Here is a 27,822-nt window from a genome sequence, read left to right as displayed (position 1 = left end):
AAATAAGCCAAAAAGGGAATGCGAAACACTGACTTACAAAGGATTAAATTGGCACACTGGAGGAAATTCACTACTTACCCAGGAAAAAATGGAAAAAGTGCAAAGTCAAAATATAAAGGCAGACCAAGCGAGGGAATCAAATATTGGTCTGATCATCACGGCAGGAATTGAAGGAAGAATTTGCAGAGACTTCCACGAAACTGAGTCAAATGTTAAAACAGGACAAAACGCAAGTAATATACAAATAGGTCGAGAAGAAATGCACCTCTTAAAAGAAGCATCCACGGTAGATTATATTCGACCGGATTTAACAACCACGATCTGCCAGAATGCTAACATAACTCACATTCGATTTGATCCAATTGAGGGAAAAAGGAGAGTTTATCAAACCCGACATCTCGAAACAGAAAGTACGGAAACAGAATGTAAATTACTGTTCAAACCGGAATTTCAAACAAAAGGAAATTCAGACACACTGAACAGGGGAAATATCCTGCGATTAATCGAAGAGATACCAAAACTAAGGGGAATAACAACAAGCGATCTGAAAGCAGTCAAATTCATCCCAGGAAACAAAGATAAGGACACGGAAATAAGCAGTACCACCTGGGCATCTAAAGAAATAGCAGAGCTTATTTTCTCAACCAGGACACACTTCACAGAATGGGGAATAGCTTTAGAGCGTCACACCCCAATAAAATATCCATTCCCCTTATTAAACAATAAGATCCCGCAATCTAACAACGTAAAGGAAAAAACTCAAACAATCTTGAAGGGAGCAAGAAATAAATCAATTTCCGAACAAGATCTGAGTAGTACTAAAGCAAAGCAGCTACACCAGGGTCCGAAGGAATACAAAGACTGGTCTTGGTTGGCACAGGCCCTAAATTCCCATCGATCCTGATGCAGGTAAAGTTGCACAAAAAATCCAAAGACAAAACACCAATTTAACCTCAAAACCAGAAACAAAAATAAGGATTTGCTCATGGAACGTACACGGTTTTAAAGAAATGTCCCAAGACCAAGAGACAATAGACTTACTGAGTAAATTTGAAATAATACTACTCCAGGAAACCTGGAATGTAACCCCGAGGCAAATCATGGGATATGAGGAACACCATATAATGGCAGAAAGATTTGCAAAGTATGGACACCCAAGGGGAGGTCTGTCCATCTTTATTACGAATAATTTAGACTGGAAAACTGAACTGCTCGACTCAGGGGAGAATTGGATACAAGTGATTAAAGTAGAGCCAAAAGTAAGCAAAAAGAGCCCCGGATGGAATTTACTAATTATAAACCTATATATTCACCCAGACAAAGCTACAAAAATGAAAAAAGCTCTAACTCTAATAAATTTGACAAAAGCCTTACACAGAACTTATCAATCCCATGAGATATTTATCTCCGGTGACTTCAACTGTAACCTAATAAAAGCCAATCGGAACATGGATAAAATCCATAATATTTGGAGCGAGCAGGAACCCCTAGGTTTAACAATTCTAAATGGAAATATGGAGGGAGACATACCCGCCAAAACCACTTTCACCAGTGGTAAAAAGAACTCCACAATTGATTTCACAATAACAAGCAATGAATTAAAAAAGAACTTAGACTATTTTGGAATACAAATTCGACCAGAGAGTGACCACTTCCCACAGGTGACAACGATGAGGATAAAAATCGAAGAGAAAACACAATTAGAATTCCTTACCGCAATTACGGAAATGTACAAATTGAAGAAAATCAAAAGCAAGGGCACAGTAAAAAAGGAGATAATGGACTCAGTACTGGAATACGGAATTCACACGGAGGCCATCGAAAATCAATCACCCATAACAAAATGGGAGAATTTACATAAATTTGTGCTAGGAAAATTCGCAGTAAATACACCAGTAATCTATGGTCACAAAGCAAATAAAGAGCCATGGTATAACACCAAACTAAGAGATAAGAAAAGGGAAATTGCGAGAAAATTAATAATAAAGACCGCTGAAAAAAGGTCAGGAAAAGAAGTAGATAACCGCGACATACAAAAAATGAGGAAAGAATATAAAGAGGATTGCAGAAAAGCAAAACAATCTTACACAGAGGAAATCTGGGAAGATCTTTTAAGAACAAGTAAACTACCAAATAGTGGAGAATTTTGGAATATAATAAATAAATTATCGAAAGGATCCGGCGGCCAACCCAATATTGGAATAAATGAAACAACATGGGCCGCTTACATCGACAATATGTATAATATCCAGAGTTGCCCAATCAACACAGAAACAACTACAAACCTAAAAAAAAGGTTAAGAACAAAAAGAAACAGTTCTTGGACAAAGGAAAAACATCCAGCAGGAAGGCACTGCCCAAGAGGAACAAGCTCCTTTGACATCCATTAAACATCTAAGCACCCTAATAAGGAAAATGAAAGCGGAAGGAGCAGCTGGCCCAAATGGAATGCCAAATATGACACCGACTTCTGGGCAAAATACCTGACTCCACTATTCAATCATATTCATAAAGAAAAAAAGATTCCACCGTCCTGGCAAGGAAACATCTTCCACCCAATACACAAAAGTGGATGCAGAATGGAACCCGGGAATTATAGATTAAAAGCTTTAATCGACGTGGAGGCAAAGCTTTTTTCATCTTGCATATTGTCGCTACTACAACAATGGATAAAGGATAACAAAATAATACCCAAATACCAAACCGGATTCAGGGAAGGCATGGGCTGCTTAACCAATCTGTCAGCTCTATCTTTATTAATCAAAGGAGCAGGGAAAAGAAAGTCCGGTTTAATAGCCTGCTACATAGACCTGAAATCCGCCTTCGACCGAGTTCCCAGAAAACGCCTATGGAAAAAACTGGAGCTTTGGGGTCTTCCGCCGGCATTAATGGAAACAATAATGGCACTATATAGCGGAACATGGGCAAAAGTAAAACTGGGAGACGGAAGAAGAATAGCCGCAGAATTAAAAATAACTAATGGCCTTAAACAGGGTTGCGTGCTCTCCCCAAGCCTTTTCAATATATATCTGGCCGATTTGAAAGACCAACTCAAGAATGTGAACGGGCACCCGCCAAAATTGGCCAATGAAAGCATCCAGTTCCTTCAATATGCGGATGAAATCGTAGTCTCAAGCCAAACACCAATAGGCCTTCAAAGAACAATATCAGAGTTAACAGACTATTTCGAGAGAGAAGGCCTGGAATTAAACATCAAAAAAACAAAAGTGGTGAGATTGGCGGGCACTTGTAGAAGATCTTTCAAGTGGCACACAAAAGGCAAACACATCGAGGAAACAACCGCTTACAAATATCTGGGGGTCACAATAAGTAAAAACATGTCCCTTTTAGACCAAAAAAGAATTATCGCTGCAAAAGCACAATCACTGAGCTTTGCGTATAAAGTTCTCCAAAAGAAACTGCAATGTCCATCATACGACCACCTGCTAAAAGTAATGGCAGCCCAAGTCTTACCACCCCTCTCATATGGACTGGAAATATGGCATGGGAAAGAAGCAACAATTTTAAACACCCTCCAAACAAAAATATACAAATCTGTGTTTCACTTATACAAAGGATCAGCCCCGGCCCAAATAAGGCTGGAATTTGGTTTGCAAAATCAAATATACCAAAGGAAAGCAGCCCTAGTGAAATGGTGCTGGAAACTGAGATCAGCTGAAATTGGATCTCTAAACAACTTATGTTGGCAAGAAATTAAAAAACAATATGACCGAAAGGAATCCAATTCATGGGGCAATGATCTGCGAGTATCATTAGAAACCCTCAAAATAGAGGAGATCTGGAATAAACCACCAGAAGATTCATCCTTTAAAAAGATTTGCAAGCTGAATGCAAAAGCCATATCTTTAGTTGAAGATAAAAAGACTTTGGCCAAGCGGTGACATGCATAGACTATTATAAACTCGTATAAACGATTAAAACCTCAACCCTACCTTATGGCGCATTTCCGGCTATCCTTAAAAACAAAATTTATGGCCCTCAGAATGGGTGACCATTCCTCCAAAGACTTGATCCCGTCATGGAAGGACACACACCAGGGGCCAAGATGTAGATTATGTGATTACCACAGTGAGACCTTGTGCCACCTCCTGTGCACATGCGAGTCCACCAAAGATAAAAGGAAATATTTACTGAAATCAATTTTTAATATGCTACAGATTCGTACCTGCAGGCAAGCTGTGACCAGCTGGATGGGAGCAGGTTCAAACATCCTAATATGCCGCAGGGTAAAATTCATGAACTTTGTAGAGACTCAGCTTCAAAAAGTAGAAACAGACCACAGAAAAGGTCTGGGATAAAGTTTTTTAATTAAAGAAAGCGAAAAGATATTTTAACTGAATGAACTCTTAACTTGTTGCTATTTTAAATTGAATTTTTGTACATGTATGCTTTATGGTTGTGACAAACCAAATAAAGTACATTTTGACTGACTGAATGATTAGTTACTTACCTGTAATCCTAGTTCTCTTCCAGGGGTATCCTCATCAAAGTCATAAGCATTAGAATATTCCCGCCCATACGCGGGACCCCAGAAACATTATATTGTATGTGCCCCACATATATATATATCCATATATATATAAACATATATATATATATAAATAAGCAATCGCAGCCTAATAAACACCAGAGCTGAATTATGCTGTAAAGAATTTCCATAAACCATGAACAAACATGCATTATAAACATGAGAGACAACAACAGTTTTGTTTTAGAACTGTTTTAATGCTCAGAAAGCAGTGGAAATTCTCATGAAACACTGAAAGCATAGGAAGCTCCCAGGCTGCATTGCAAAACTACAGTCTAAAAAGACTGAAAATCTAACCTGCATGCAGTAAACTGACACAGTGCCTTTAAGGCACCCATGACCCCCAGCTTCCCATCATGACTCAGGGGTGACAGTTAGGTCAGTTGTTCTTTGCGGAGACTGAAAAAACCATGAAACATTTAGGTTAACCATATCTCCAACTTAAAATAATCCTTTGCCCGGGGAGGCAGGAGGGTTGCTTATGACTTTGATGAGGATACCCCTGGAAGAGAACTAGGATTACAGGTAAGTAACTAATCCTTCTCTTTCAGGGGATCCTCATCAATAGTCATAAGCATTAGAATAGAATAGCGAGCCTCACCTCATCTCCCTGCGGGCAAAGGAGTAATTATAAACAGTAATATCAATACTAAGCCTAGAAAAAACTAAGCTTGTACAGGCCGCAGTAATGCCTTGTAAAGGTATGAACTGATCTCCAGGTTGCAGCCTTGCAAATCTCAGACATAGAGACATTGTGTAAGAAAGCTACTGTGGCCGCTTTTTCCCTAGAAGAGTGTGCTTTAGGTGACAACAGTAATGGCTTGCCCGCTAGCTGATAAGCCAACTTAATACAGGAAACAATCCATCTGGAGATGGAACTCTTGGCAGCTGGAAAGCCTGTTCTCATTGAACCATAGTTGATGAAGAGCTGATCTGTCTTCCTAATACTTTTGGTATTTTCCAAATAAAACTTAAGCACTCTCTTAACCCCTTCGATGCTCATGAGGGAACGGTTCCGTCATGACCACACCCATTAACATTGACCCTCAGCACAGGAGGGGAAGATCTCAAGCAGTGATGGTGTTAAGATCTAAAAAGTGCAGAGACCGCTCAGCCGGGGTCGTAGGGTTTGGAAAAAAAATGGAAGATAAATGGACTGATTAATATGAAAATCAGAGACCACTTTAGGTAAAAAGGATGGATGTGCTCTTAAGACGACTCTGTTGTGCTGGAAAACAGAGTAGGGTTCTTTTATACACAGCACTTGTATCTCACTTACTCTTCGCGCTGATGTAATTGCCATCAAGAACGCAACCTTCCAAGAGAGGTGTTGTAACGAGGCCTTGTGGATGGGCTCAAAAGGAGGCCCCAACAACTTGGATAGAACCAGGTTCAACTCCCAATGAGGAGAAGGATTCCGCACAGGGGGATAGACTTTCTTCAACCGATGAAGGAAATCCTTGACCACTGGAACTTGAAAGAAAGAAGTTTGGCTTGGTGATTTCCTATACGCTACAATGGCTGACAGATGTACTCTAATGGAAGCATACTTCAACCCAGATGTTGCTAAGGAAAGGAGGTATGGTAGAACAACCTCCTCCTGCCCTGTAGTAGGGTCAAGACGACGCTCCCTGCACCACATAAAACCTCTTCCACTTGAAAGCATAAGACGCTCTTATGGAAGGCCTCTTAGCTTCTTTTAAAATGTGCATACATTCAGGAGGCAGGTTCAGATGTCCGTACTGCAGGACTTCAGGAGCCATGCTGTCAGGTTCAGGGACGGAATGTTGGGATACAGAATCCTCCCGTTCATCTTGCTCAACAAGTCTGGTCTGCAAGGTAGCTGTTTGTGTGGACACGCAGACAGATGAAGAAGGTCTGGGTACTACCACTGTCGTGGCCAGTCCGGAGCTATTAGAATCATCTCCATGTTCGACCTGAGGAGCTTGGAAACCACCTTTGTGATCAGCGATAGGGGAGGAAATGCGTAAGCAAATGTCTCTGACCAATCCATCAAGAGAGCATTCCCCTGCGTCTCTGGCCGGTGGAATCTGGACGCGAAGGATTGGCATTTTTTGTTTTCGTCGTCTGCAAACAAGTCTATAGTCGGACGACCCCAACAACGAAAAAGCTTGTCTACCACCTCGTCGTTTAGCACCCAGTCTGGCTGATCTTCAAAGTGCCTGCTGAGTGCGTCTGCCTTAACGTTTAACTCGCCTGGAAGGTGCACTGCTACCACTGAGATTTCGAGCGAGAAGCCAGTGCCAGATCGCCTGTGATTCCAGGGAGAGAGGGCGTGACCTTGTGCCTCCTTGTTTGTTCAGATAGAACATGGTGGTTGTATTGTCTGTCTGAACCAGGACTGAGTTGGTCTTGATCGCTGGAAGAAAAGCTTTGAGCGCAAGATGCACCGCTCGGAGCTCAAGCATGTTGATATGGTAGTTCTGCTCCTGCGCCGACCACCGACCTTGAATCTAAAGGCACCCCATGTGTGCCCCCCAGCCTTGTAGAGAAGCGTCTGTCACTATTGACTGTGTTGGGAGTGGTTGGTGAAAAAGCACTCCCACCAGAACATTCTGCGGTCGAGTCCACCATTTGATGGAAGTCTTCACTGCTTGGGGCAGACTGATTCGGTCCTCCCAACATCCTGTCGCTTGGTCCCATTGGTCCTCCAGAGCCTGCTGTAAAGGGCGCATTCTCAACCTGGCGTTCGGTATGAGAAAGATGCAGGACGCCATGAAACCTAGCATGGAGGCAACCTGTCGGACTGTTGGGTTTCGAGACTCAAGCAGAACTCTGCATTTCTGCCGCATAGAAAAAAAGTCTCTCTCCTCCGAAGGAAACGCTTTTCCCGATTTTGTGTCCAGAACAGAGCCTAGGTAGTGGATGGACTGTGTTGGCCGCTGGACTGACTTCTCCATGTTGACGTGGAGCCCGAGTTTGTGCAACTGGCGCAGGCAAAGCTTGAAATCGTTCGCTACCTGTACAGGAGATGGACCTTTTATGAGCTAGTCGTCCAGGTACGGATAGATGAAAAGTCCCTTTTTGTGAAGGAAAGCCTCCACCACTGCCATGCATTTGGTGAAGACTCGTTGTGCGGACTTGAGCCCGAAGGGCAGCACTTTGTACTGGTAATGTTTGTTGCCGATCACAAACCTCAAGTACTTTTGGTGACGCAGTGCAATCGGGATGTGAAACTATGCATCTTGCAGATCCACCGAACACATCCAATCCCCGACTTGCAGATGTGGACATATTTGGTGAAGAGCTAGCATGCGGAACATTTCCTTGACTATGACCTTGTTTAGAAGACGAAGGTCTAGGATGGGTCTGAACTTGTCCTCCTGATCTCTTTTGGGAACAAGAAAATATCTGGAGTAGACTGTTTTTCCCCTTTGAGAGGGAGGTACTTCTTTCTATGGCTCTTTTTTGCAGAAGAATTTTCACCTCTCTCCGGAGTAGTTCCAACTGGTGGGGAAGAGATTTCTTCGGAGGAAAGTTCTTTGGGAGCGCACGAAAACGTAGCGTGTATCCATTGCGCAGTATATTCAGCACCCAACGATCTTTTGTGATGCTGACCCACTCTGCCAGATGTTGTGAAGCACTTCCTCCCCCTGGAGTGGGCAATGGCGCCAGAGGAAGCCACTGCTCAAGTTTTTCCTCCCCTCGCCGTGTTAGAGGACTGCTGGTGACCTCCTCTAGTTCTGCCCGATTTGCCTCCTCGAAATTAGGACTTGCCTTGACTCTTGTTTTGGAACCACTGAGGGGTTTGAACCCTCTGTTGAGCCCCTTTGCCCTTGTTGGTCTTAAAGCGGCGCTTGAACTCCTTTTTCTTCTCTAGACCGACCGCTTTCACAGTGTCCAGCTCAGTCTTCATTCCACTCATCTCCTCGTCAGCGTGTTTCCCGAAGAGAGAAGAACCAGAAAAAGGAAGGTTTAAGATGCGTTGTTGTGCATCGGGCTTGAGGCCTGTGAGGCGCAGCCAAGAAGACCTCCTGGCACAAACTCCATGAGAATAAGAATGAGCCGCTAGCACTGCGCCGTCCGCCGCTGTGCTAATTATTTGATTAGACACTAGGCAGCCTTCTGTCAGCGTTTCCTTAAAGTCCTTCTGGTCCTCTTTTGGCAGTTTGGACTTGAAACGATCCATGGAATCCCATAGGGCTCTATCATATCTACCTAATAGAGCGGCCGCACTGGAGATCTTTAGAGAAGAAGAGGCAGAACTGCATACTTTTCGACCCCACGAGTCCTGTGATTTGCTGTCTGACTGGTGGCACTGAGGAGGAGGCAGACACTGCATGTGTCTACAGAGCCGCTGCTACAATCACAGAGTCTGCTGGAGGGTCAGCCTTCACAAAGACTGGGTCGGAGTCAGCTGGCTTGTATTTCTTCTGTATGCGAGCCAGCACCGCCTTAATAGTCGCTGGAGTTAGAAAAATGCCTTTAACAGGATCCATAATACCCGGTACCAAGGGTAGTAATGGACGTGAAACAGATTTTGATGCAACGTTTCAAAAATCACTGTCATAGCCACTTGGGGGACAGACATATCAATGTTCAGTTTCTTAGCCCCTCTCTGCAAGACATCTAGATAAGTGTTGATGTCGTCCACTGGAGAAACACTGGAGATAGGACTATCTGTAAGCGTGGGAGAATAATTTTTCCTGGAAGATTGGGTTGAGGAAGAAGAAGAAGACGATGGAGTTCTTCGACTCCTGTGATGAGAACCATGCCTCCTTTCACACTATCTTCTTGGATGCTCCTCTCTTCTTGGAGAGCGAGATCTGGCTGGATCTTCCCTTCTGGGAGAACGAGATCTGGCCGGCTCTTCCCTTCTGGGAGAACGAGACCTGGATGGCCTCCTCACAGGCAATCTTTCTGCTTGGCGCCTGGGAGGGCTGCGTCTGTCCACTTTCGCCACCAATCTTTGAAGTGGAGACCTGTGCTTGGGACTGGCGTACTCTCGCATCCGCTTGGCAGCCCCTGAGTCTCGCCAACGATCCAACGGTTGGTACCATCTTGGGGACAACCTCACCCCCTCCGAAGAAGGATCTGTCCGTCGTAAAGCTGTTTTATTGACCGGACTTCTGGACCTTGAGGGTGATGTGAGGAGCCAGAAGATGAAGAGGACTGGCGTGAAACCGATTCAGCCACCATAATCACAGAGTCCCTTGCCGTCGAATCAGCCCTTTCATGAGCCCTCGACGTTGGGTGTTCTGACGTCGAATGCCTCGACGTTGACTAACACTGGTCTCTCGGCGTCGAACAGCGTTGCACTGCTGACGATGGAACCTTTTCTCTCGACGTCGGAAACCTCTGTGGCGTCGACGGAGCAAGTAATCTTGGCGTCGAATGTCTCCACGGCGAGCGATGCGAGGAATGATGGTCTCTCGACGTCGAACGGCGATGACCAGCCGACGACTGAGCTTCCTCTCTCAACGTCGAATGTCTATGCGACGACGGCGGAGGGGTATTGGCCACCCTCGACGCCGAGCGCCGATGAGACGCCGACGAAGATAGTCTCTCCGACGCCGATCGGCGTCTCGTTATCAACGGCGGAGGGATCTTGGGCCTCGACGCCGATCGTCGTCTGTATGACGATGGCGGAGGTGTGACATCCCTCGACGCTGATAGTCGCCGGGTTGATGACGGCGGAGGGGTCTTCGTCCTTGACGCCGATTGTCGCCGAGTTGACAATGGCGGAGGGGTGATGGTCCTCGACGCCGATCGTCACCTGGTTGACGACGGCGGAGTCACTTTTCTCAACACCGATCGTCGCCCTGTTGACGATGGCGGAGGAGTGACCTCCCTCGATGCCGATCGTCGCCTGGTTGACGACGGCAGAGGGGATTTCGATGACTGAGCTGGAATCCTCGCCGTCGGCGACGAACCTGATCTTTTCGACGGCGAGCCCACCGTTGACGGTCGTTTTTTCGATAAATGACCCACCGGTAGCTGTTTCTTCAGCACTGAGCCCGACGCTGAAGCTGAAGGACGTGAAGACTTGTCCCTTGAAGGTGATCTAGCCCTCTTGGAGCCCTTTTTCACCGGAGATCTTCCACTGGATGACCTTTGGGCTAGGCCATAAATGCGATTTCCTTCCCTGTCCTAAAGAGTTCTTTCTGACAGGCGCTCGCAGTGAGGACAGGTCTTTGGGTCATGATGATCAGGCAAACAAAGTATACATGCGAGAATCAAGAGGGAGAGAGAGGACCAGAAAGCTAGTCCAGATCCCCGGTTTATATGTATGGATATCAAAAGGAGACTAGCTCTCTACGGGCCATCGGGCCCACCCAGTGACACCTAGCGTGTCACTGGGTGGGCCCGATGGCCCGTAGACACATAGACTACACTACACAACCCCTATTTTAACCCACACATATTTTATTGTCCTGAAGAAAGCCAGATTAGTATAAGGCACTGGCTGAAACATGTTGACACTCCAAGGACGTAGGAGGTCGTAACCCGCCTCTAACGTCCCACAGCCTTATTTTTAACCGCTGACGGAGGCCCTTTTAATAAAGTATCCTCACCCCAGGGACCATCCGCCAAGCCGTTTTAATTTCACATACCTTAACACCCCACACCGCACACACAGTGACATACCTGCTCCGCTGTAATCAGGCGTCGAAGCACACCCGGGACACGCTAGGTGTCACTGGGTGGGCCCGATGATGAAGCATGCCACCAACTAGGTTGGTGGGTGAGGGCTTTCTAAAGACACCCAACAGGTGCCACTGCCACTTGGCAAAACGATACTGAGTCGCTATGTAATTAATAGTAATCTATCATATTAATGTCAGATTAACCCATTCTAGAGCTAGTCTCCTTTTGATATCCAAACAAAGTATACAGACATCATGACTGTCTGTTTTAGCCTTCATGTTGCCACAAGAAGGGTAGTTATCAAAGAGTGAGGGCATTTTGAGAAAAAATACCTCAAAAAAACTGCCAATAAAGACAGATACTTACTTGACTTGATGTAAAATGTCAAAGTAAGTCAAAAAATCAGAATAATGAAGGAATTTTCTGACAAAGTCAGAAAAGAGTGGAGCTGAGTTACCAGGGCCCTTCCTGAAGGAGCCGGAAAGAACAACTGACATAACTGTCACCCCTGAGGCATGATGGGAAGCTGGGGGTCATGGGTGCCTTAAAGGCACAGTGTCAGTTTACTGCAGGTTAGCTTTTCAGTCTTTTTAGACTGTAGTTTTGCAATGCAGCCTGGGAGCTTCCTATGCTTTCAGTGTTTCATGAGAATTTCCACTGCTTTCTGAGCATTAAAACAGTTCTAAAACAAAACTGTTGTTGTCTCTCATGTTTAGAATGCATGTTTGTTCATGGTTTATGGAAATTCTTTACAGCATAATTCAGCTCTGGTGTTTATTAGGCTGCAATTGCATGTGTATATATATATATATATATATATATATATATATATATATATATATATATATATATATATATATATATATATATATATATATATATATATATATATATATATATATATATATATATATATATATATATATATATATATATATATATATATATATATATATATATATATATATATATATATATATATATATTTACCAAGTCCGCTCTGGCGTGCTGCCTGCGGCCCCGAGGGAGGTGGCACCAATGCCGGCCGAGCACGCCGGTAATCGCAAATCCAAAAAGTTCCAAAATAACAGTGCTCTCAGACCACAAACAGGGTGAATAAACACCCTTGGAGTTGCAGTTGGAGTCGAGTTGTTTGTGGTCTGAGAGCACTGTTATTTTGGAACTTTTTGGATATATATATATATATATATATATATATATATATATATATATTCACAGAAAAAACCATAGGTTTCACACCAGTTATAGTTAGCTGGAAATTTTACTGACATAAAACCATTGAAATCCCCATGTTATAGTTAGTTGGACTCACTATAACTTGCGCGCCCGCAATGCACTGCTGATGGCGTCACATATTACATCACTCATGACATGGTCAGTGACATCACTCATGACAAAAGCCAAAAAAAGTAAAAAATGTTCCAAAAAACAATAACAAAAATATAAAACAACAAAAAGAATTAAAAAAACTGTTCTTTATAGAATTACCTCCAATTTATAAAAAAATGCTACTTTAAAAAAAAAATCTGTCATTCTTTTTCCCCCATGGTACGCTCCCCGGTGCGCGTACCGGGCGCTCCCCCCGCGAAAATCGAAAAAAAAACCAATTTTTTTTTTGCCCCGCGGGGCCCTTTTATGGCCCCCACATCAAATCTAGGGGGTCTATCCTGCCCCCTTTTGGTAATTTCCCCCTTTGCTTTTGCCACCTCTTGTGTCTCGATCCTCCTGAGACACAAGATGGCGGCCGCTCCGGACTGTTTGGAATGTTGACAGACACCCGAGAGCCAATCAGCTTTCCGCTCGCGAACTCGCGCCCCGGTGCGCGCGTGTATATGTATATATATATATATATATATATATATATATGGGAGAGAATATCTCACATTATATAGATTTCTTTCTGCAGGATATTGTCAAAGACCTGCCCAGTTATCTCAAAGATACGGGGGACTTTCTTAACAAACTGAATTCCATCCAGTGGCGAGATAATTGGTGTTTACTGACTTTAGACATCGAGTCATTGTACACTTCCATAGATCACTCTAAAGGTTTGGACGCCATCAAACACTATCTTGGTTTACATTCTGGTGAATATTATGCACACAACAAGATGCTATGTGAGTTAGTGCATTGGTGCCTGCATAACAATTATTTCATGTTTGCCAAGAATGTCTGGAGACAAGTGCGAGGCGTGGCGATGGGATCGTGCTTCTCCCCCAGCTACGCATGTTTACATGTGGGCTGGTGGGAGGAGCGCGGTCTCATTAACACTCCCGGATTTCATAAGGTTCAATACTGGAAACGGTTTATTGATGACGTGTTTTGTATTTGGGAGGGGGATGAGGAAAGTGCTCGATTATTTGTGGATGCACTCAATCGGAACAATGACAATCTGTTCTTCACGGCTAACATTAGCAGAGAGCAAGCAGATTTCCTAGACGTCCATGTCACCGTTGCTAATAATACTGTTACTACATCATTATACCGTAAACCTACGACTGGTAACAGTATATTACACGCTAGTAGCAAGCATCCCCAACACGTAATAACCAATATTCCGTATGGGGAGTTGTTGAGAGTGAAAAGGATCAGCAGCACTCCTGAAATTTTCGAACATGAGGCACAAATCACCATGAATAGATTGAAAGCTAGGGGCTACAAAGATAAAGTTTTAAACAACGCCCTTAGGCGTTGCCGAGCTAAACCAAGGGAATCACTCCTGACATCTGAAAGTGTAGAAATGGAGTCAGATAACCCTGCCCCTCGCCTCATACTGGCATTCAGCAAACAAGAAAGACAAATAAGGTCTATTGTTAGGAAGCACTGGCCTATCCTTCAAACTGATAGTGTCTTGGGCGATATCATTCCCTGTGCTCCCACAATAACTTACAAAAGAGCACCTAGTATGCACAACTGTCTAGTTAAGAACAGTCCAGAACTGGGTAGTGGCAGTACCTGGTTGAAACAAAAAGGTTTCTACAAATGCTCCTCTTGTAGGGCTTGTAAATTCGGTGTCAACACGTCTTATTACTATACACCGTTTAGTTCTAGGAGGAAAGCTATCCGAGGATACTACAATTGTCACAGTGAGTTTGCAATATATGTCCTGACGTGCACCTGTGGCCTTCGTTATGTGGGCAGTACCAAGCTACAGGTGCACGCCAGGATCTTGCAACACTTACGTGCCATAGTAAACAGTGACAGTACGTACCCGGTAGCACGGCATTTCAAATCCACACATAACAATGATCTGTCTAACTTAACATACTATGTTATTGATGTGGTAGCGCCCCTCATCCAAGGAGGTGACAGAGAAAAATTGTTACGCAGAAAAGAAACCGAATATATAATTGAACTAGACAGCAAATACCCGAACGGGTTAAACACCACTGAAGACTGACACCATCTGTTGTAATTTTGTCTATCTCTGCATTTTTTCTGGTTACCTGATAACAACCTGTAGTAGTATATCCAGAGAATATTCACATGTGGTCTTTTTCATACTTTCTTTCCAAGGTCTCTCTGAACGTAACAACTGACACTTGATGGCGCCGACGTGGCACCGTATAGGAGTCCAGTCAAGATTCTTTAGTTGCATAGACCTTGATATACATTTGCTCCATGTAAATAATTATCTCTCTGTACCAACTTTAAGTAGGAATTGTTGATTAATGATTTTTTTGTAAATCAACCAGTAATCTGTTTTTTAGCTCACATTTTCACCTCAGTTCGTATTGGTAGGAATCACAATTGGGTTTTGATATAGGGGTGATGGCATGCATAATTTACATGTATATATCTTAGTCGTGAATTATTCATACTAGTATGATTCATGTATCTAGGATAAGTCCCTAAGATTATGATATTGACACATGGAGTCATGATTTTGTTTGTAATATATGTAGAATTGTATATAGAAATAGAGTATATATTTGTATATATATATTTTTTTTTATACACTCTGAACATTGTATATAGATAGTATATTTTTCTAGGTGTATATAAATTATTGTGTATTTTGACTCTTAGATAAATCATACATAGGACGAATAGGTTGTACATGTCTAATATGTAATATATCAGAGTATTTGCATTCATGCAGTTATTTTGTTTCAGTGCCAAGCCCACTGTTTTTATATGGTATAAATAGGTGTGCACGTATTCTAAATTACAAAAACGTGTTTTTTTATGTTTACACCATGTGACTCACGGAAATGGGTGGAGCATCACTTCAAAAAAATTGTATAAATTTGTAGCTGACCTGGTGCGCGACCAAGAGCACAAGTTGCTCGAAACGCGTAACCAGAGAGGTTTCCAATAAAATCTCCTTTACTGCAGCCATTGGGTCCGTGTCTTCGTTTCCACAGCAGGAGTGTGGTGTTTGAAGATTTGTACTATATGTATGTATGTGTATATATATATATATATATATATATATATATATATATATATATATATATATATATACATATACATATATATATATATATATATATATTTTTTTTTTTTACCTAAATTACTCAAAATCCACTGGAGCACATATCTTGAGACATAGCAAAGGCACATCGGGCTACCAGTCCCTACAATTTTGCCAAGTTTGGTGGAAATCCATTCAGCCGTTCGGGCTAAAAGTGAGTCCAACCGCCCTATGGAAATTAACATGGGGAAAACACGTTTTGGGACCCGTTTGGGCCCCCGCTTGACGAATCCCCCCCAAACTTTCAGGGAAGGAGCGGAGCGCAGCAAGGCAAATTTCAGGAGAATTTCAGGCAGATTCCTCAACCGGTGCCAAAGTTATTCCCAATAGAATGTTGCGGATTCCCTATGGAAAACAATCCTAACTATAACTACCTACTGGCGACCGCCAGTAGGTAATATATATGGATATATATATATGTGGGGCACATATAATATAATGTTTCCGGGGTCCCGCGCATGGGCGGGAATATTCTAATGCTTATGACTATTGATGAGGATCCCCTAGAAGAGAACTCTTAGGTTACTATAGCTGGGGTGTGAACTTTTGAAGAAGGTATCACATAATTATCAGTCAGCTACCCAACACCTTTGCACAGCTGTCATTTTATTCCCTTGCCAAAGGATGGATGCAAACTGTGCCCCACTGCAGCTTTACATCTGCATTTAAACTACTTCGAAAAATATGAGGTGCAATTTTCCCAGGTGCTAAGTAAAATGTAACTTTTTCCGATATTTTAAACATAAATGTTGATGTACATTGTAATACTGCAGTGTACACACGGTGATGATCCTAACCTCTCACAACTTCACAAATATAGTTAGCTTGCAGTCTTTTACCCCCCTCCCAGTGCTTCATACCTCACTTCTGCTGTTTGTAAGCACTGTTGCCCATATTAATGAAGCACACTTTACCACCCTACCAGAATATTGGAAGGCTGAATTGAACTTCCTGCAGTTTTAACTCGTGAACTGCAGATCACTGCATATTTCACTAGCAAACGTTACCTCGCTGTGCCAGTCTGTCAGCATTAACGTGTAGCTTATACGCAGGGACACTCATTTATACAGCACGAGTGGGCCAAATTATGTAGCAGGGTTTACTAAAATATGCAGCAATAAAATGCACATTATGCTGTGTAATTGTGATCGAATAAGTTCAATATAATGTCATTTTTGCCCATGGTAACACGGTCTGGAAAAAGGTTTGTTTATTAGCACTAGTTTAATACCCAAATGCACAAGGTAAAACTTGTGTAACGATATATCTGTAGGAGACATTAGTTAGTGATAGATTCCTTACCTTCGAATATCCCCAGGCGTCAGATTGGATCCGGAAAATTTTGCGTAGCAATACCCCTGCGCGCCGGCAGGCGTCGTCCGCGGCTCCACGTCCGTCGTCAGCGTCGTTAGCGCCGGAATGACGTCGTCGGAGTACTTAGACCCCGCCCATGCTCGCTGCCGTCAGTTCTGATACACAGCTTTTCCGCGCCAGATACGCAGAGCCATGATAGAACCATCATTGGTGCCATGAAACTAGGGCCCTGAAATGGGATGACCTTAACCCTAGATATAGGTTCGCAGAACGGGGAGGATGGGTGGGTCGGTAAGGAATCTATCACTAACTAATGTCTCTTACAGATACATCGTTACACAAGTAGTAACTTGTGCATCTGAAAGAGACACGTTAGGGATAGATTCCTTACCTTAGAATAGATACCCCAGCAATACCAACCCCGGTGGTGGGTCTGCGAACAAATAATCACACCAGAAAGTCCTGGAGGATAAAAAGGCCAAAGAAGCCATCCCTCCGGACCTGGCTGTCCAGGCAATAATGTCTTGCAAACGTGTGCAGCGAGGCCCACGTAGCTGCCTGGCAAATATCCTGCAAGGGCACTCCTCGGCCCAGGGCAGTGGTAGTCGCCGTGGCCCGGGTAGAATGAGCCCGTAGTTCAACAGGGGGTTCCTTCTTTGCCAAGGAGTAACATGCCTGGATACACAAGATGATCCACCGCGAGATGGTCCGCTTGTGCACCCCCTTTCGCTTCTTTGCGCCCAAGTAACCAACAAAGAGTTGGTCATCTACCCGGAACTGGCATGTGCGATCCAGATAGTAAGAGAGCGCACGTTTTGGGTCCAGACGGTGGTGCCTCTCTTCCTCTTTCGAGGGATGCGGAGGCGGAAAGAAGGTGGGCAAGGTAATGGACTGCCCGATGTGGAATGCCTTGACAACCTTGGGCAGGAAAGAGGGTCTCGTCCGCAACACAACCTTGTCCGGATGAACAGAGAGGAAAAGAGGTGTAGAAGAAAGAGCCTGGAGCTCACTCACTCTCCTGGCAGAGGTGATGGCAACCAGGAAAACAGTCTTCAAGGTAAGAAGACGGAGAGGAAAAGTTATGGAGCAGCTCAAAGGGAGCACACATTAGGTAGGTAAGTACAAGATTCAAGTCCCACTGGGGCATCACGAAAGGAACAAGAGGAAACGTGTGTGATGCCCTTCAAAAACCTATTTACAATCGGGAACTTGAACAAGGAAGGCTGATCAGGCAGCCGTAAGAAGGTGGAAAGGGCAGAAAGGTAGCCCTTGATAGTGCCCAGAGCAGAGCCCTGCTGGGCAAGAGAAAGAAGGAAGAGGAGAACCTCAGAAAGGGGTGCAGAGAGTGGATCCACAGCCTTTGCTGTGCACCATGCCACAAATCTGTTCCACCTGCAGGCGTATACAGACTTTGTGGAGGAACGCCTGGCTGCCAGAATGACATTACAGACTTCGGGAGGCAAGTCAAATGACCTCAACTGTCGCCGCTCAATATCCAAGCTTGTAGGTGGAGACTTGACAGGTTCGGGTGGAGGACCGTCCCCTGCTGCTGCGACAGAAGGTCCTCCCGAAGAGGCAGACTAATCGGGGGATCGCCTGACATGCTGAGTAGCTCAGGATACCAGTATCTTCGTGCCCAGTCCGGAGCCACAAGGATAACCTGGGCCCGGTCGCGCCTGATCTTCTTCAGCACTCTGGGCAGAAGTGGTATAGGCGGAAAGGCGTACAATAGACCGCAACTCCACTTGCGACGAAAAGCATCTCAGAGCGCCTTGGAAATTCCAACGAGCAAAACTGATGACATTGCGCGTTCTCTTCTGTGGCGATTAGATCTAATCAAGGCTCTCCCCACTGCTGAAAGAGGCCTTGCGCCACGTCAGAGTTCAGACGCCATTCGTGATCCATCATGTACCGACGGCTGAGTTCGTCAGCCCTGGCGTTCAGGGAACCTGCCAGGTGTTGAACCACCAGGGTCACGCCCTGATGTTCCAGCCATTGCCAGAGGCGCAGAGCCTCCTGGCATAGGGTCCACGACCCCACCCGCCCTCTTTGTTGCAGTACCACATGGCGGTGGTGTTGTCCGTGAACACCTGCACTATACTCCCCCGGAGAGAGGGGAGGAATGCCTTCAGTGCAAGTCGGATCGCCCGCAGCTCCAGAAGGTTGATGTGGAGCTGGGACTCCGCCGGAGACCAGAGACCTCTGATCTCCGCCTCTCCCATATGGCCCCCCCAGCCCAGGAGGGACGCGTCCATCACAACTACGTGCTCCGGGTGGGGTAGGGAGAGGGATCTGCCACTGAACAAATCGCGGTCCGTGAGCCACCACTGCAACTGTCTTGCAGTGCCCTCCAAGATCAAGACATGGTCAGACAAGTTGCCCGAATGCTGGGCCCACTGAAACTTCAGGTCCCACTGCAGAGCCCGCATCCGCCACCGGGCGTGATGCACCAGAAGGATGCAGGAGGCCATCATCCCCAGAAGCCGCAGCGTCAACCTGACCGAGACCCGGGATAAAGGCTGAAAGATCGGAATCAGAGCCTGAATATCCCGAACCCGCTGTTCGGGTGGATAAAGCTGAAACTGTGCAGAGTCCAGAACCGCTTCGATGAAGAGGAGCTTCTGAGAGGGACACAGGTGTGACTTCGGCACGTTGATGGAGAACCCCCGCAGATGCAGGAGATCGGCCGTAGTCTGGAGGTGGCTGACGACTGTCTGGGGCGAGCCCGGCTTCAACAACCAGTCGTCGAGGTAGGGGAAGACTGAAACCCCTAACCTGCGCAGATGGGCTGCGACCACCGCCATCACTTTGGTGAACACCCGTGGGGCGCTGGTAAGGCCGAAGGGGAGCACGGTAAATTGAAAGTGCTCGTGGGCTACCGTGAACCTGAGGTAACACCGGTGGGCCGGCAGGACGGGGATGTGAAAATAAGCGGGCAAGTCCAACGCTACCATCCAGTCTCCTGGGTCCAGGGCAGCTAAGACCTGAGCCAGAGTCAGCATCTTGAACTTCTCCTTCCGGAGGAAGCCGTTGATGTTCCGTAGGCCCAAGATAGGGCGTAGGCACCCTTTGCCCTTCTTGGGTACCAGAAAGTAGTGGGAGTAACAACCACACCCTACTTCTGGCCCAGGAACGCGCTCAATGGCCCCCTTGGCCAAGAGGGCCGTGACTTCCTCTTGCAGAAGTTGCAAGTGATCCCCCGACACGCGGTGGAATTGCGGTGGCATGGCTGGAGGGGTCCCCTCGAAGGGGAGGGAGTAGCCCCTTCGGACGATTTGCAGCACCCACCTGTCCGACGTGACGGTGCGCCAGTGGAAGAGGTGATGGCGAACCCTGTCCCCCACTGGCGTCACATGGGCCTGAAAGCATAGACTAGGAGGATTTTGAGGCAGGTGCTGCGGGGGTAGGTGTGGACTGGCCGCGCCGTTGTCCCCGACCGCCGCGACGGCGGTTTCCACGGCCGCCACCGCGCTGTTGAACATTCTGCGGCGCGTGGCTGGCAGCATGTGTGGGGGCGCCCCTTCCGTAGCCACGAAAGGAGCAAAAGGCACCCGTTTGCTGGCATGGGGCCCGAGAGGCCCAAGGACTTGGCCGTAGCCCTGGAGTCCTTAAATCGCTCAAGCGCATGGTCTGCCTTGTCGCCAAAGGAGAGTGCCCTGGACATCGGCCGAAAAGTTGGCGGACCTCAACCAGGCGTGGCGTTGAACCGCCACCGTCGTTGCCATCGCCCTGCCCAGTGAGTCCGTGGTATCCAGCCCACACCAGATGGAATACCGTGCTGTATCTCGACCCTCCGCAAGGTTTTGGGTGAGTTTTGATCGGACCTCCTCCAGACATTGTGGCAGCACGTCCGCGTCCCACAGGGTGTGGGTGTAGCTGCCCAAGAGGCATGCGGTATTGACTGACCGCAGTCCCAAACTCAGGGACGAGAACACCTTCCCGAACTGCTCATACCTCTTGGATTCCCAATCGGACGGAGCCGTCGGGAATGCGGTCTGGGAAGTGGAGGCCTGGATGACCAGGCTCTCGGGGGTGGGGTGGGTGGACAAAAAGCAAGGGTCGCCCAGGCCGGGCGGTAGAGTCTGGCCACGTTCCTATCCACAGGCAGACCTGTGGCGGGCTTGGACCAAGTGCCCACAAGAACCTCACACAAGGCCTCATAAAACGACAGCAGAGGCTCATTGGAGCTTGCCTGCGGTTTAAGGACCTCAGTGAGGAGGTTAGTCATCACGGCCGCGACAGGGAGCTCAAGGTTTAAGACCTTGGCCGCCCGCGTCAACACTACACTATAAGCAGCACCCTCCTCCGTAGCCACTGTGGGAGGGGAGACAAATCCAGTGTCTGGCGAAGTGTCAATCCCACTGGTCTCCCCAAGCTCATATGTCCAGTCCTGTGGTGACTGGCACTCCCGTGCCAGAGGGTCCTCAGACCCCTCCCAATCACCCTCGTCACCCATCTCCTGTAGTTCTGGGTCAACAGATGGGTCCTGTTCATGGAAATAGAAATCTCCAAGTGCCAGAACCGGACCGAGGGTAGGATCAGGGACGGTGCCCATAGCCGGCGCCGGGGGCGACACCCTTAGGGCCAGCGCCGGTGAGGTCGACCGGCGACGACCCGGATCCGGAAGCGGATCCAGAGAGGGCCTGCGGCGCCGGGACTGAAGTCGCTGGCGGCACCGGGGCCGAAGCGCCAGACGGCGTCGGAGCCGAAGCACCCGACCCGCTAGGCCCTCCAGCCTGGGCCGTTGGGCCCGGAGGCGCCACGGAACTCGGCTGAGGAGGGAGGGACCTCAAGGCCATGAGGTACCGCTCGATCTCCTCAGGCGTCGCGTCTTGCCCAGGGACCCGAAGGTGTGGGGCAGGTGGCGACGACTGCGACTCCGTTGGAACCGCGTGGGTGGTGTCACTGGAACCCCCGGCCGCATCGCGCGATCGTCGGGGTGGGTCGGAGGAACGATAATGTCTCTCCGACCTCTCATGCCTCTTACCTGAGGACTTGGATCCTGACGACCGATGTCCACTCCCGGAGCTGCGAGGGCTCCGACCCCGCGACCGGTCCCTCGACCTCCCGTGGGACCGGGACCTGGAGCGGCGTGGGGCCGACTGCCGGAGTTCCAGTCGCTTGCGGGTCCGCTCCCGCCTAGCTTTAGACGTCAGGGCCCGGCAGTCAGAGCAGGTGCGGTCGTCGTGGTCGAGGCCTAAACACTTGAGGCACCGGCGATGGGGGTCGGTAACCGGCATCAGTCGGTCGCACTTGGAACAGGGTTTAAACCCGGGCATCCCTACCGGCACCGTTGGAGTCGAAGACTCGAGTAGAGAAATGATCAAAAAGATCAAAAAGTTTAGTCAAAAAAGACTAAGGGTTAGAGCTTCTCCGGATCGAAGCTAGCTGGCGCGGAAAAAAAGAACCGACGTCAGCGCGCATGCCGGCGTCTAAGTACTCCGACAACGTCATTCCGGCGCTAACGACGCCGACGACGGACGCGGAGCCGCCTGCCGGCGCGCAGGGGTATTGCTACGCAAAATTTTCCGGATCCAGTCTGACGCCTGGGGATATTCTAAGGTATGGAATCTATCACTAACGTGTCTTTTTCAGATACACCAGTATGCAACTTAAAGCGCAACGAACATATGCAACTTAAAGTGTAACGAACAAGTTACTTACCTTCAGTAACGCATTATCTGGTAGAGACAATATCTAGCTGCAGATTCCTTACCTTAGAATTTCCCAGGCGTCAGGCTGGAACCAGAAACATTTGCTCGAGCAATACCCCTTGTGCATGCTGTTGGGTGGCTTCATTTGGCTCTGCGTGATGTCTGCGTCATTAGCGTCTGTTATGATGTCGCAGTCACCCACATAGGTGTCTCTCATGTGCGCGGATGTCAGTACTTTTAACTTTTCCATGCCAGAAGTGCAGAGCCATGAAGTGGCTGACGAAAGTGTGTGCCAAAATTGGGCCCTGAAAAAAGGAAGTAACCCTAGCCCTAACGAATGAGTCCGCAGAGTGGGGAGTCATGGGTGGGTCTGTAAGGAATCTGCAGCTAGATATTGTCTCTACCAGATAATGCGTTACTGAAGGTTAGTAACTTGTTCATCTGATACAGACCTCTAGCTGCAGATTCCTTACCTTAGATTAGATACTCAAGCCATACCCTCCTGGCGGTGGGCTGCAGACAAATTCCTCACACTGGAAAGTCCTGCAGTACCGAACGGGCAAAATACCCGGCCTTGTGGACTGGACTATCTGAGCAGTAGTGCTTGGCAAATGTGTGCAGAGACGCCCATGTTGCTGCCTGGCAGATGTCCAGTAACGGGACACCCCAAGCCAAGGACATAGCCACAGCCTTTCCCCTGGTGGAAAGGGCTATTAATCTGTCAGGGGGCTGCTTCTTAGCCAATGCATAGATTTTTCTGCAGAGAACGACCCAGCAAGAAATGTCCTTTTCTGCACTGCCTAACTTTTCTTTGCCACCACGTATCCCACAAAGAGTTGATCGTCCACCCGGAAATCTTTTGTGCAGTCAAGGTAGAACGACAATGCTCTTTTTGGGTCCCGACAGTGGAGACGCTCTTCTTCTTTAGAGGGACGCAGGTAGAAAAGGTGGCGGGCCGGTCGATTGACTGACCCAAATTGAATGGGGTCACCACCTTCTGCAAGAATGAAGCACCACTTTATCTGGAAACCTCTGTCCTGTCTTTAACCGCTTGGGAGAGCAAAACCTGGGACTTGTGGCAGCACTTGTGCATTCATCCCCGAAAAGGAATGGGAGAAACGGCCCAATAAGCATGCAATCTTCACCGACCGCATTGCGAGGCTGGAGGAAGTAAACATCTTCACAAGTGATTCCAATCTCTTGGATTCCCTGATCGAAGGGGCGGATGGAATGCGCCCTGGGAGATAGAAGCCTACACCACCAAACTTTCAGGGGTGGGGTGTTAGCTGAAATACTTTGGGTTGTCTGGAGCCGTGCGATGCCAGCATGCAATTGTCCTATTCACAGGAGCCCCTGTGCTAGGCTTGGACCATGTGCCTAGTAAGACACCAGTTAGTGCAAAGGTTCTAATGGAGAACACATTAAAAATATGAGAAGATTAAGGTCCCAGTGAGGCATTATGAAAGTAGAAGGGGAGAGCATGCTAGTTTGCCCTTCAGGACCCTTTCAATTTTTGGTGATTTGAACAGAGGCAGTTGTCTGGAAGGGAGAGAAAGGCTGACAAGGCAAGTAGCCCTTTACAGTATCCACAGCAAAAAACAGTTGAGCTAATGGCAGGGTGAAGTACAAGATGTCTGACAAGTGGGTATTTATAGGTTCTACTGAATTGTCTGCACACCACTTGATGAACCTACTTCTTCTCCCAGAACATACCGTTTTGGTAGAGTGTCTGCAGGAATTAAGGATTACATCCACCACTTCAGAAGGTAGACAAACAGCATTGAGGTGCCCCTGCTAAATCTCCAGGCGTAAGGTGGAGGCTCTGGAGGTTGGGGTGCAGCAACTGCCTCTGTGATTGCAACATGAGGTCTGGTCTACCCTGTGAGGGAGGCGGAACGGAAGGCAGAAGAAAAAGGTTCACCAGGTACACATACTACACCCACCTTGGCCAATCCGTAGCTATTAGGGTGACTTGGGCCCAGTCGAGGTAAATCTTCTTCAGCACCTGAGAAATCAAGGGTAAGGGGGAAATGCATAATGAAGCAGAATGCTTCACCTCAACCGAAACACATCTCTCAAAACCTCCTGCAACAGATACTGGAGGGCACAAAAAGTCAGGCATAGGTTGTTGTTATGAGTGGCGATTTAGTCCAGTTGAGGTGTGCCCCAAAGATCAAACATATATCAGACCACCACAGGGTGAAGCCTCCACTCAGTCAGCAAGGTGATGCGGACTCAGACTGTCTCCTCGAGCATTTAGAGTGCCAACCAGATGGTCGGCAACCAACCAAATCGGTTGTGCTTGCACATGGACCAGAGTCATATTACTTCTCAACAGACAAGGTACAACCCCACTCCTTTCAGTTTATTGATCAACCACATCATAGGTGTGTTATCCGTCAAGATGTAGACTGGCTGGCTGCAAAGAGATGGCACGAAGACCCTGAGTTACAGCCAAATTGCATGCAGCTCCAGCAACTGAAGTACAACAGATGCTCAATTAAAGACCAAGGGCCTCAAATCTCCAGTTCCTCCAGATGGGCTTCCCACAATAGGGTGGAAGCATCTTTTACCACCATAACCACTACATGTGGAGGCTGGAAGGGCATCCCATGCACAGGTTCTCCTCTATACTCCACTACATCAAATCCGCCACAGTGTCCTAAAGATCACCACAGAGCAAGAGATTTCCAACATCTTAGAACCACTGCCTGCAGAGGAACTACTAAAGGGCCCTTCTGCCAGCATGCAAGTGTCAGCATAAGGATGCAGGAAGCCAGCAGGTGTAATATCATCAGGACTGGAACATGTGCCCTGTTCCAAAACCTCAATCACACCAAAATACCCTTTATCCTCGAAGTAGGTGGAAAGTCCAATTTGGTCAAGTACAGCCCCTATGAACAGGATGCCCAGAGAAGGCACCAGGAGACTTGTGCCTATTGCTGGAAAATCAGAGCTAATACAGCAAAGATTGTCTCACCTGTAGGTGGTGCAACACCAGCTCATCTCTATGAGGGGCCAGTAGTTCAAATATGGAAACGCTGGGATTCCTAAATGTCTGAGATAGGGGGGGCAACCACTGCCATTGTCTTTGTGAAGACTTATGCAGCTCTAGTCAAACCAAACAGAAGGATCACAAATTGGTAACGTACATCCACATCCTAGGCAGGGCAAAAAAGTTTCTGGGTCCAGGTAAGCACAGGAAGGAGTCTCATAAGGTGAGGAATGTGCTGGAACAACACTAGCAGAAAACTCTTCATCATATAATAATACACTGGGGTGTGACAATGAAGGTTTGGGAAAAGGCAATGTAGACTTCCTGCTAGCTCACTTTTTAGTTACAACTTCAACTGACCTAGTGTTGGGTGAGGCATGACAGGAGGATGGAGACCTGCTCCAAGTCCATGTCCTGATGTTCCAAAACTTCCTTGGGAAACACTGCTCTGCGACTCATTTGATGATGTTCCATTGTTACTTGTAACCCCACCTCCAACGTCGGAATCTTCAATGTTTCCACCACTGTTACAACCAGCGCCACAGCCTTTTCTTAATCTAGAGATAATTAACAGACACAACTAATTAACGTATGTCAAACATCTGAGTGATCATGCACAAAACACAGCATACATTATAATTTCTGTGGGCTTAAATCATTCAGAGGTAACTCACATGCACAGGATACATGCATATTGACTTGCACAGTGCAGCTACGCTTAATCAATTTGACATTTCCAAAACATATGGATTTGTAAACGTATCCTCTTTAGTGAAGATAGCCTTGCAATATGTGCAGAAACCATGAAACTGAACGCCAATCTCGCTCTTCACGGCAATAAATACACATTTTCAAATAGCTTGTGTCTCATGAACGTATGGAAATCAGGTTTCATCGTTACCACTATCATTCTGCCTGTACTCTGCAGCAGGCTCTTTGCACGTGCGGCACTCAAACAACAAGTGCTGCACAGCTATTAATATATTGCTAATCTCACTCCCTCGGCCACCATTAAAAAGGTTTTCCTGGCTACCAATGGAAGCACCTATGGAAATATGAAGTATAAACCCAAAGAGCGACACCTCTTATTTCAGAGATTTCGTATACAATGCGTAACATGAATATTAGGTCAGTCACAGCAGAAGGAACAATCATATTTTAATTTCACTCTTCCTCACAATATATCAATGAAAGAAAGGCTTTCTTTCAGGAACAATGAATCGTTTCTCAAAAGTCAAGGGTTGTTGAAGTTATTCAAAACAACTCGGCTCATCAGTGCAAACAGGTTAAAATACACGCACAAAAGAGACTGTCTGCTGTATTCACAAAACAAGTTACTTACCTTTGGCAAAGTCTTTTCTGGTAGAGACTAACTGAATTTCCTCCAGGTGCGGGACTGGATCCAGAAAATTCAAAATAAATTCTCTTGTACGGCTCTGCATCAGGTCCGTCTGTCCCGGATGTGATGTTGGGGCCACTATAAGACCGCCACTATGGTGTGCTGATGTCCTTTTCTTTCTGATGTCTATCCACGTCATCAGGTGGTGAGCAATAGAAATCAGAAGTTCAGATGTTTCAGATTTGAGATCTTTTTAATGGATTGTGTAATTAGATTCCACAGAACATGGAGGAGGGTCGGTTGGTGAAGAATTTGCTTTTAGATAAAGTCTCTATCAGAAACGGTTTTACTGAAGGTAACTTGCTCTGGTCACAATTTCTAACTGCAGATTCCTCACTTTGTGAATAGATACCAAAGCAGCACCCTCTCAGGTGGTGGGTGTGTGAAATGGCTTAGGCAGGAAAATCCTGCAGGACACTTCAGGGGATATGCCTGTCCCCAAGAACTTGTTACTCAGACAGACTGTGTGCATGTCTGAAGGGACAACCACATAGCAGCCTGGCAAATGTTCATGACTGGCGCACAGCGTGTCAGCACAATGTTAGCCAGTTTCGCTCTGATGGAAAGAGCATGAAAGCCTAATGGGGGCTGTAGCTTAGCTACCCCATAGCATATCTTTATGTATAGAACAATCCCTTGTGAAATGGTTCTCTTCTGCACCGCTTTTCCCTGTTTTGCCCCAGAGAAGCCATGAAAGTCTGGTCATCGTCCTGATGTTCTCTGGTACAGAAAGCCAGTAAGGGGTCGACTGACCTATATGGAAAGCGTACCCACCATGGCAGAGTTGCCTTTGTTTGAAAGACC

General features: G+C 46.7%; 1 protein-coding gene across 3 annotated transcripts in view; it reads right to left on the bottom strand.

Moving 5' to 3' along the window:
• The window catches only part of PCNX1 (pecanex 1), a 580,339-nt gene that overhangs the window by 15,962 nt on the left and 536,555 nt on the right, over positions 1-27,822 (bottom strand). For all 3 annotated transcript variants that reach the window (XM_086937052.1, XM_086937051.1, XM_086937053.1), the window contains exon 33: positions 25,980-26,176. In XM_086937052.1, the coding sequence (XP_086793178.1) occupies positions 25,980-26,176 (197 nt within the window). The remainder of the gene's footprint in view (positions 1-25,979; positions 26,177-27,822) is intronic.

Source organism: Lissotriton vulgaris, chromosome 9, assembly GCF_964263255.1.
Source record: "Lissotriton vulgaris chromosome 9, aLisVul1.2, whole genome shotgun sequence".
Lineage (NCBI taxonomy): Eukaryota > Metazoa > Chordata > Amphibia > Caudata > Salamandridae > Lissotriton > Lissotriton vulgaris.
This window is presented reverse-complemented; position numbering and strand designations above follow the sequence as displayed.